A 9,536-nucleotide genomic window follows, 5' to 3' on the forward strand; every position below is an offset into this window, starting at 1 on the left:
TCATCCAAGGTCATAGCTGCAGGAGCTAGTGATGAACGGTTATCCAGTAGCGTCAGATCTCGATGTGGGTAATTCCCTTTTTTCCCCCATTTAACTACAAAATTACAATTTTCTTGACTCATATACACCAGAGGGATCTGTGATATGCCCTATTTCATTCACACATTAGCAGACAGCAAATAGCGTTATTTTTTAGGTATATACGAATTTGTGAGTGAATGTGTCAGAAAAACTGCATATCTTCACCATAATGAGTGGGCACTGGCAATTCTTTAATTGGTTTAATGAGTAGCCAGGATCGTTCATGAACTTGAATCTGCAGTCTAAAGGGCACAGTTTGTGTCATATTGGATAAAGTTGTTTATTATAAATGTTAATAAAATACTAGTTTAATAAATATTCTTGTTCAGGTTACACTTGTATTAGACTGTCATTACATTAGTGTCTCTGTCTATAATTACACAGTTATGACGCAGACTACAGTACTCTTGTTTTGCGTGGTTCAGGCGTTGTTGTGTGTTTTGACGCCGAGCACGCTATATGACGTCATCGTGGGAGTGTTCCTCCATCGGGAGAGATGAACGGTCACAAACACAATCATCTCAGCGCCCATGTAAGTTGACGCCGAGAAAATCGCCGACTTTGTCAATTACTCTCTGTGTGAAATCCGCTTCGGTGTACCGTCGTACGAAACTGTGCGAGGGTGAAAGCCGCTTGGGCTTGTTTGGGCGGTTGTCGACGCGTCTGATCGCCCGGAGCCAGTTAGCCGCCGTAGTCGCTAGCCGCGGAGCTAGCCAGCATGCTAAGTGACAGGCTGATTGGCCAGTCAACCAGGCGCTCAGTGGGCGCCTGTTTTGTGGGCCCGGCTAGTCGGGGTGGGGCGAGGTTTGTTCCGTCCAAATCGTCTTGTAAGTGTGCTTAACAGGTTAATATCTTAAATATGTAAATAACGATAGTGAGGATCCGACTCTCAAGGTGGAGTACAGCCTAAATATATACTTGTTATCCAGGTCTTAAAACTCGTGATTTGCAAACGGACTGGAGTTGCACACTTGAACACTGTCTTACAACAATGACGGTTACTATCGTATTGTGAAGTTTCTCTAGGGTGATGGTTTGAAATGCATGTTTTAGTGATCTTAAAACATAATAAAATCAGCATTTTTGCGTCACTGGAGAAAGTAACACACGGCGAATGACCCCAATGTGTCTTCACGCGAGTAATGGAACACTCCAACATTACCGGTGTGCCCCGTAAAATAAAATGAACACCCTCCGGCGCAGCAACTTAGCTTGTCCTGCTAAAGTGTCCAAAGACAAGACAAGACAAGCCGACCTAAAATGGGCACAGCAATGTACACAACTCTTAACTACCACGTCGGTTAGCTCCAAATTCTGTTCCATTAACAAACTACATCGGTATTTTGTTCTTTAATTCATAGTTGTTGTTTATAATGTGTAAGGGAGGCCTACAAGGTTTAGCTAGCAAGCGGCTTGTTTCATCCTCTTCTTAACTCTAAACCGTTGAGCTCAGGCGATCTGTAGTCAAACAATCGCTTGTTTGTCTTGTACATATTTGTCAAGTAAGGCAGCTTATGTGCTTCTCATAACATCTACCCATTTTCGACACTGAATGCACCTGTAACTTATTGAGGAGCTCGTATTTACCCATCATGTCCTAAAAGAATGCATGAAACATTTGTATCAACTGTAATTTAATCTGAGGCAAGTCTGCAGTGCTCCCAAAAGGGGACATCCATCCATTCATTAATTAACGTGTGTAATTACTAGTGAAGGGCTTTGGGTGTCAGTGCTGTGAGAATAATTAAAACATCCTTTCAGAACATAGAGCAGGTCAGCCAGCTACAATGCATTCTTGTGTGCTACCTCACGTGTAATGAACTGCTGCTGTCCTTTGTGTGTCCTTCGTCATCCACCTGACGAGTACACACACATGAAACGTTTGCTTTACCTTTCTGTTCTGGTTTAAATAAACATTTGTACAAAAGTTCAACTTCGGCAAGAGCCTTTCTGTTTGACATAAGCTTCCTGCAGTTCCCGAAACCGGCTTTGAGCACAAGAGACTCTCATGCGTGAATATTAATATTTTTTAACGTGAGGGAACAATATTTATTCTTGACTCTTTTTAATATCTTGCAGCATGTCATTTTTCTAAACGTGAATGAAGACAGCTGACTAAAAACCAAGACTGTCAGATTTTCATTTGGAGTGCTTCCCCAGCAGAGGTGGAGCTGGACATTTGCTTGGAATTTTAATCCTTGTACCCTGCCAAATTATTTGCTGATGACTACATCAGAAGGTATGTTAATGTTGTTTTGCTCTACGTATATACAATAATTCCCGATAGGACACCCCCCCCCCTTTTTGTAGTCTTCATCCAAATATATTTTCCACCAGCACAAAACAAATTTGACTATTTCAAATGAATTAGTGCAGATTTCTGAAACAATTATGCAAGAATACAAATTGCCTCTTGCCTGCTTAATGGGTCTACATCACAAGTTGAAGCTTAAATGCTTCACAACACGCACAACACTCAGCTGGTGTGACCTTGTAGCGCTGCAATGTGCAGAGAGAGATAGGCGAGTGTTGGCTGACCCATTTCAGCAAGATCACTTTGCCCTGAGCTTAGAGACGGACGCTGCTGTAATTTCATTGCCCTTGGAGGATATTCGCTGCAAGCCCGTGAGGAACATTTCCTCCTCATGTTGCATTTTAGGTGTCCACAAACACACAGCAGGCACGGTGGTAGGATGACGTCATTAAAAATGTGACAAACTAAGGTTAAACATTTCGAAGCATTTCAGGCGAAACCCCCAACTTGTATGTCACTAGTTGCACACTGACACTTCCTTTGAGCGCTCTTTCTGCTCTCATTCCCGCCCTCATTTGTTGTTTTGACATATTAGAGGTCTGACCGGTAAAGCAAGCTAAAGAAATGCTGTGAATCATCCGTTTCGTTTTGTAATTAATAGTTTTTGTATCCTGAGAAATTTGAGGATCATACTGCTGTCATTGACTCACACAATTAATTTGCTGGGTGTGTTTCCCACACCTTAAATGTGCGTCCTTTTCTGTCACCGATGCCACGATGTGAAGGGTTGGGTACACTTGTTTGTTGCAACTCACACGGGATGTGTAACAGACGCCATTTGTATAATGACACAGTTGTGGCAGGTGAGCGTGTGTGGGACTGTGTTAATTTTTCTTCATTTCTTTCTTTAGCCAATCCTGCTTTGTGAGTCAGACGAGGAAAGGTTGGGCTGATGGTAAGCGATCATGAGTCCTTTATCGCTTTTTTTTATTGCAGGTGTCCATCATATATTGTCAAATATCAGAAAAATTGTTGGATCAGCCCCATTACTTTTAGTTTATTGGAGGTTTTGATTTAGAAACAAAGAAAATTAAGCGGAAGGGAACGAAGCCGCCGGTGATTCATGAATTCCTAATCGGCAGATCATTTTCACTTTGGGTTTTAATTAGTATCTTATCACAATTTATATTTTGTTTGCACCATCCACTTCCACAAACAGACGTTTGAATAATTTCTGAAATGGAACCTTGCCTCTAGATCCCAGAAATGTCGAAATAAGAGTTGGTCTAAAATTGGTCATCAGCAAGATTCAACACTTCAGAAACTGTTCTCAAAATCAGTTTTTTTTATTTATTTTGAGCGCACTTTTTGTTGGTTTTAGCAGGTTGGTGCCGCTGGTCATCAGAACTCACACTGTCCTCTATGCAGGATTTGTAAGAATTTGATTTTTTTTCAGGGGAAAATGGATGTCTCTACACCAACTTTGTTTATTTTTCCTCACTGTTTTGTATTCTGCTTCATGTTCTGTTGATCACTCACTTCTGCATGTTATAATTCATTTTTTTCTATCATTTGTTTTTGTGGTAGACAAGCATGACATTGAGCCAAGACACAGATGCATGCCCACTCAGAAAGTTCAACTGAGCGCCGTCCAAGCAGCCTCACACAGGGGAGGGGCGGGTGGTGTCGACGCCATTTTGCTAGCCCTGTGCACCCCCCTCCCCTGAGTAGAACTGGAGGCCTCTGATGGATCAGGGTTGTAGCGAGCAGTGTCCAGAGGAAGCGGACTCAGGAGGCCGGGCAGAGCCGGAGGGCAGTCGGAGGGCGTCAGAGTCCGAGCATGGTTTGTCCAAAATCACCCATAGCGCCCGGGAGAACATGGGATCTTTGGGTCACGGCCTGAAGCAGCTCTTCCAGCCGCAGCGCAGACGCTCCTCCGTGTCCCCGCATGACACCGCCGCTTCCTGCGCGAGCTCCAATGTTTCCGAGACCACCGACGTAGTCTCGGAAGGCGGGGACGCTCGAGCCCCCTCGGCTCTCTCTTTGGATTCTGACGGCCCCGCCGCCTCCGCCCCTCCCGCAGCGCTGAGCCGGGTGCTGCAGCAAATCCGAGGTGCTCCGCCAATGATGAAGCGAGGCACCAGCCTGCAGAGCCGCCGCAGCAAGCCGGGGGTCGCCGGGGACGCCCCCCAGAAAGGTAGCCCCCAGATTCACCGGCGCAGCACCCACGAGGCCCTGCTGCAGGCTGGGCGCCCTCGCTCCTCCTCTACCACCGACACGCCCAGCAGCCCCGCCCTGGCAGACATGCTGATCACATCCGGCTACCATTCTACCGAGGAACCTGACAAGGTTGGTGGTCAGAAAATCAATCGAAGCAAAAGTGGTAAAAATACATTAAAAATGTGTACCGCTGATCTGGAGCATTTTTTTCACCCTTCCTCTCTTGCGACAGCCGGATCGCTACGATGGATCGGCCCCTGCCGGGTCTCCGAATGCCGTCTCCTGCGGCTCAGACGGCTACGACGTGGTAGACAACACGCCGGACCCTCAGCGTACAAAGCAGGCCATCGCCCAACTGCAGCAGAAGATCCTCAAACTCACCGAGCAAATCAAAATCGAGCAGACGGCGCGCGACGACAACGTGGCCGAGTACCTGAAACTGGCCAACAATGCGGACAAACTGCAGAGCGTGCGGATCAAGCAGGTGTTTGAGAAGAAGAATCAGAAGTCTTCACAGACCATCCAACATTTGCAGAAGAAGTTGGAGAACTACCACCGGAAGCTTCGCGAGGTGGAGCACAACGGCATCCCGCGCCAGCCCAAAGACGTCCTCCGGGACATGCACCAGGGCCTGAAAGATGTCGGTGCCAAGGTGTGTGCTTTACCTCTCGTTCTTTCCAAGCTCGTGCATTAAATATTCCTCAATCAAATGTCTTGAAGCAGTGCTTTCTAAGCAACGGTCTAGTTAGCATTCACTAAACAGAAGTGTGCTCCAGACCTTATCTATGAATACTGACCATCACCATCAGTGACAGCCACCCCAGCCACTTCATTAACAGCTCTGGAAAACCCTTTGACCTATGGCAGGTGACGGGCGGACTCTCCAGCATTTCCCAAGCCACTCACTCCGCAGCCGGAGCTGTGGTGTCCAAGCCGAGGGAATTCGCCTTTCTCATCCGCAACAAGTTCGGGAGCGCCGACAACATCGCCGCCCTCAAAGATTCTCTGGACGAGACGCCGGGCGACGAGGGGGTCAGCCCCGCGGGCACGAGGACCCTCCCCGCGGGGCACCTGCAGTCCAGTCCAAAGTACGGCAGCGAGGACGACTGCTCCAGTGCCACTTCGGGCTCGGCGGGGGGCAACAGCACTACCGGAGGACCCGGGGGCCCTCCCAGCTCCAGAGGGAACACGCTTGATCCTTCTCTGGCAACGGGCTTCGACGCAATAATTCACGAGATCCAAGAACTGCGGGATAACCAAGGCCGACTTGAAGAGTCCTTTGACAATTTGAAGTCGCACTATCAGCGCGACTACACGATGATCATGGAGGCCCTACAAGAGGAGCGATTCAGGTTTGCTTTATTATTGAGGACTATACGGGTACATGGAACAGCTTACAAACTACACGTCAACGCCGGTGTTGCTGCTGTGCAGGTGCGAACGCTTGGAGGAGCAGCTCAACGATCTCACCGAGCTGCACCAGAATGAAATCCTCAACTTGAAACAGGAACTCGCCAGCATGGAGGAGAAGATTGCCTACCAGTCCAACGAACGAGCCAGAGACATCCAGGTAAGCGACACTGGCTGCATCCTTGATAAACAAAACGAACTTTTGCGTTCGCTGGCCAACAAAACAAAATAGGGAGTGCTGATGACAAGACTCATCTACAGGAATCAAACCACTTCATTTACACAATCTGTTTCCAACCCTTTGTGAGCTAAGGCATATATTTTACATCAGAAAAAAATTTATGGCACAATTGCAGCCAAAAATAAAGGCTGAACGAATAAATCAAAATTAAAATGATTTGTCTAATTTCCATAAATGCAGTTTTAAACCAAGCTGGTCAATTAAATTTAAATCAAGATGGCAGTTTGCTAGAATGCAACTTCCACTTGTTTTAATTTGTATGGCGTCTGGATAATATAAGTGCTTAAGAAGCTATTTGTAACCTATAGGAGGCGCTGGAGGCCTGCCAGACACGCATCTCCAAGATGGAGTTGCAGCTGCAGCAGCAACAGCAGCAGGTGGTTCAGCTAGAAGGTCTGGAGAACGCCACGGCACGGACGCTCCTGGGCAAGCTCATCAACGTGCTGCTGGCCGTCATGGCCGTGCTGCTAGTGTTTGTGTCCACGGTGGCTAACTGCGTCGTGCCGCTGATGAAGACGCGCAGCCGCACGCTCACCACATTGCTCCTAGTCATCCTGGTGGCCTTCCTGTGGAGGCACTGGTACGCTTTCTCAGAGTACCTGCATCGCTTCCTGATGCACCCCAGATGACGCGACGGCGCACGGGACCTAAAAGCGTTTGGACCTGCCACACGACTACCCGTGCGGCAGCCCTCTTCACGCTCATCACTTCATCGCCCAAGAGAGGCTAGGCGGCTCGTCTCTGGTGCAATTGTGGCTTTGAGAGAACCGCACACTATTTCTCTCAGAGTCAGTTTGTTTACATGTGGACCACTTTACATCGTCGCCCCCACAAGACATTTGAACTTTTCATTGCTTTTAACGCGACTCCTTGAGGTCTTTGAAGGCATATTTATTTTTTTAACTGTTATTTGCAGATGGCCCAGTTTTAAGTTGCCCATTCACCTGCTGTTTTTTTTTTTCTACTTGGTTCAAATGAGCTTTTGTGACTAATTTCTCAAGAATTGAGCGTTTGCACAGCAGCACTACAACACTGGCTCCAAACGATCATCATGGCTTTGTATGGATTGTGCAAGTCAAGTGGAAGTTTCACTGCTGATCTAAGATGAACTATGAACTTAACTAACATACTTGAAGAGCACTTGAAGTGCTCAAAAGACTCAGTGCTTCCGTACTGTTTCTATGAGTGACAATGAAATAGTCTAGACCTGTTTTCTTTTTTTTTTTAAAGATCAATAAAGTCCCTCTTTTAAATGGTGTAATTCAAGACGTGGTCACATTCATTTTAGTGTGGAATAGTACTCAAAACTTGTGTAATTGAATAGAAAACAAGCCCAAATTAATAACCTGTCCAATTGAGTCTTTGGAACAAAGGACAAGTGTCAGGGATGTTCATGGAAATTTGTTTTTGAAATGGAGCCAATTTGATTTACAGAGTACGCTAATTGACTTGAATAGACATGGAACCTAACCTGAGCGAGGGGGGGGGGGGCAGTAGTCAAGCAATAGTCAGAAGCTATAAAAGTTTATATTCTTTATTGAAATATTATAAATTAAAATCTTCTAGAAACTACATTCACGCCACATCCTTTTTCCTCGCTCGTTTAGCAGCTGCTTTTGGAGCAGGTTTGTCAGAATCTTGGGCCGCTTTGTCAGAATCCTTGGCAGCTTTACCCTTTGGCGCTTTTGCTTCCTTGGGTTTTGCTTTCTTCTCAGCAGCCGCAGGTTCCTTAACATCCTTGGGCTTGGCTTTTTTCGTCACTGTTGCTTTCGTTTTCTCACTGTCCTCATTGGCAACTTTAGCTTTGGGCTTCTTAACTGGTAGCAACTTGGAGGGGGGAGCCTCCTCATTTTTTGTAGACTTACTGGCACTCTTTTTAGCCTTAACAAGTGAAAACAAATGGCATTAAAACACCTTGTAAATCAGACTAATATATTTTGCTTTTTCTGATTGTATATAGCCAGATATGCTGACAATCTGTCATCTGTGAAAAATGCCAGGGAAAAAGCCAAAATCCTGCATTGTCAATTAAATTCTCACCTCTTTCTTTGGTGGTTTTACTTTTTCCACTGCAGGAGCTTCCTTTGAGCCACCTTACACACAAAATGTTTATTTTTACATTATGGTAGTTTCAATAGAGCCAATTAGGTTGACTTACTAGCTTTAGTCTTCTTCGAGGTTTCCTTTGCCACTTTCGGAGCTTTTGTCACATTGGGTTCCACGTTCTCGGATTTAACTTCGGGCTCCACGCTTTGTGATTTTGCTTTGGGCTTCCTGCTCTCCGATTTTGCTTTGGGCTCCACGCTCTCCGATTTTGCTTTGGGCTCTTTACGCTTTGCTGCAAGCTTCACAGGAAAAATAAGAATTGACGCAGTTTCCTCTCCACACTTGTCAAAATATTTTCTATTACTGCAGTGTAATCAAATTAATCATCAAGGACAATTACACTACCAAAATTAGTTATCACAATATTAGTTCAAGCTATAGTTGTGCGAGCAAGAAGTAAAGTTATAGTTCACCACTAGATGGCAGAAGGTAGTGCAAACTTGCACCTGCTGCCATTCATTCAATAGAAACTTTCGACTCAATGGAATAACCCCCAAACATTTTTTTCGGTATCCTTAAATTTTACATTTGTTAGGTGACATTTTCGACCATAAAATTGGTGCCTTCGCTCAAGAAAATATTGAAAAACATGCTTCATTACTGTACCCGAAATTTGCCAATGACGCCGGTTGTGACGGTAGAGTTGGCAGGCCGAACCAAGGTGCCATCCTCCAGGCCTTTCTTGATGGCTGTGCGGACTAAATACTTGAGACGGATTTGGTCCACAGTGGGGTACTTGCGCTTAATGAAGTTCTGAATGGCTTGTTTGGAAACTCCCTTTCGGGAGTCCAGCTCTTTGAGCGCCTCGACCATCATGATGGTCGTGCCCGGATGCGTCGTTATTCTCCGCAGAGTCACGAGACCTAAAGTCAAGAAAATAATTTTAAACAAGAACCAAACCACGGCCGCTTAGGATGACAAAGAACACGGGTTTCGTTATTCTTACCGGACTTTCTCGCCACATTTTTGGGGACTGGCGAGTAGCTGGCGGCCTTCACTTTGTTGAGAATGAACGTTTGCCTTCTAGGCGGCATAGTTTCTTTCTCAAGTCAGTTAAAATAAAAAAAAATATCGACGATCATGCAAAATGTAGAAACACAGAAAGCCGCCCGTCGTGCTAATGGCGCACATCTCTGACTATTTAGCGAAGAGGCAGCAGGTGATGGTCTTCCAGCAGCCCTTGCAAACAATTAACAATCAGGATGCTGCTGTATGACTCCATTA

At 45.8% G+C, this 9,536-nt stretch overlaps 2 protein-coding genes across 4 annotated transcripts; one reads left to right on the forward strand and one right to left on the reverse strand.

The window, feature by feature from the left end:
• Positions 1-513: 513 nt before the first annotated feature.
• tmcc1b (transmembrane and coiled-coil domain family 1b) lies at positions 514-7,472 on the forward strand. 3 transcript variants are annotated; one of them, XM_037252931.1, is made up of 8 exons: positions 514-613; positions 2,161-2,320; positions 3,247-3,290; positions 3,923-4,684; positions 4,788-5,207; positions 5,423-5,907; positions 5,990-6,125; positions 6,515-7,472. In XM_037252931.1, exons 4-8 carry the CDS (start codon positions 4,082-4,084, stop codon positions 6,833-6,835), a joined length of 1,965 nt encoding a protein of 654 aa, XP_037108826.1. In that variant the 5' UTR covers positions 514-613; positions 2,161-2,320; positions 3,247-3,290; positions 3,923-4,081; the 3' UTR covers positions 6,836-7,472. The 3 variants fall into 3 exon arrangements, with proteins under 3 accessions (XP_037108826.1, XP_037108827.1, XP_037108828.1); XM_037252932.1 differs by lacking the exon at positions 514-613 and adding an exon at positions 835-975; XM_037252933.1 differs by lacking the exons at positions 514-613; positions 2,161-2,320; positions 3,247-3,290 and adding an exon at positions 2,796-3,198.
• A 309-nt stretch (positions 7,473-7,781) lies between these two features.
• LOC119123161 (protein B4) lies at positions 7,782-9,535 on the reverse strand. Its single transcript, XM_037252042.1, has 5 exons — positions 9,259-9,535; positions 8,919-9,175; positions 8,365-8,551; positions 8,247-8,299; positions 7,782-8,087 (listed from the first exon to the last, which is right to left on the reverse strand). Exons 1-5 carry the CDS (start codon positions 9,344-9,346, stop codon positions 7,782-7,784), a joined length of 891 nt encoding a protein of 296 aa, XP_037107937.1. The 5' UTR covers positions 9,347-9,535.
• Position 9,536: the final 1 nt, after the last annotated feature.

This window comes from Syngnathus acus, chromosome 5 (assembly GCF_901709675.1).
Source record: "Syngnathus acus chromosome 5, fSynAcu1.2, whole genome shotgun sequence".
In the NCBI taxonomy this organism is placed as follows: Eukaryota; Metazoa; Chordata; class Actinopteri; order Syngnathiformes; family Syngnathidae; genus Syngnathus; species Syngnathus acus.

What these genes read in the sequence shown, in the direction of transcription:
- LOC119123161 (XM_037252042.1), bottom strand. Translation starts at nt 9,346, where the DNA reads ATGCCGCCTAGAAGGCAAACGTTCATTCTCAACAAAGTGAAGGCCGCC. An exon ending in AAATGTGGCGAGAAAGTCCG is followed by an intron (nt 9,176 to 9,258) that starts GTAAGAATAACG and finishes TCTTGACTTTAG; the next exon opens with GTCTCGTGACTCTGCGGAGA. An exon ending in TAAAACCACCAAAGAAAGAG is followed by an intron (nt 8,088 to 8,246) that starts GTGAGAATTTAA and finishes TCACTTGTTAAG; the next exon opens with GCTAAAAAGAGTGCCAGTAA.
- tmcc1b (XM_037252931.1), top strand. Translation starts at nt 4,082, where the DNA reads ATGGATCAGGGTTGTAGCGAGCAGTGTCCAGAGGAAGCGGACTCAGGA. An exon ending in TGAAAGATGTCGGTGCCAAG is followed by an intron (nt 5,208 to 5,422) that starts GTGTGTGCTTTA and finishes GACCTATGGCAG; the next exon opens with GTGACGGGCGGACTCTCCAG. An exon ending in CTACAAGAGGAGCGATTCAG is followed by an intron (nt 5,908 to 5,989) that starts GTTTGCTTTATT and finishes GCTGCTGTGCAG; the next exon opens with GTGCGAACGCTTGGAGGAGC.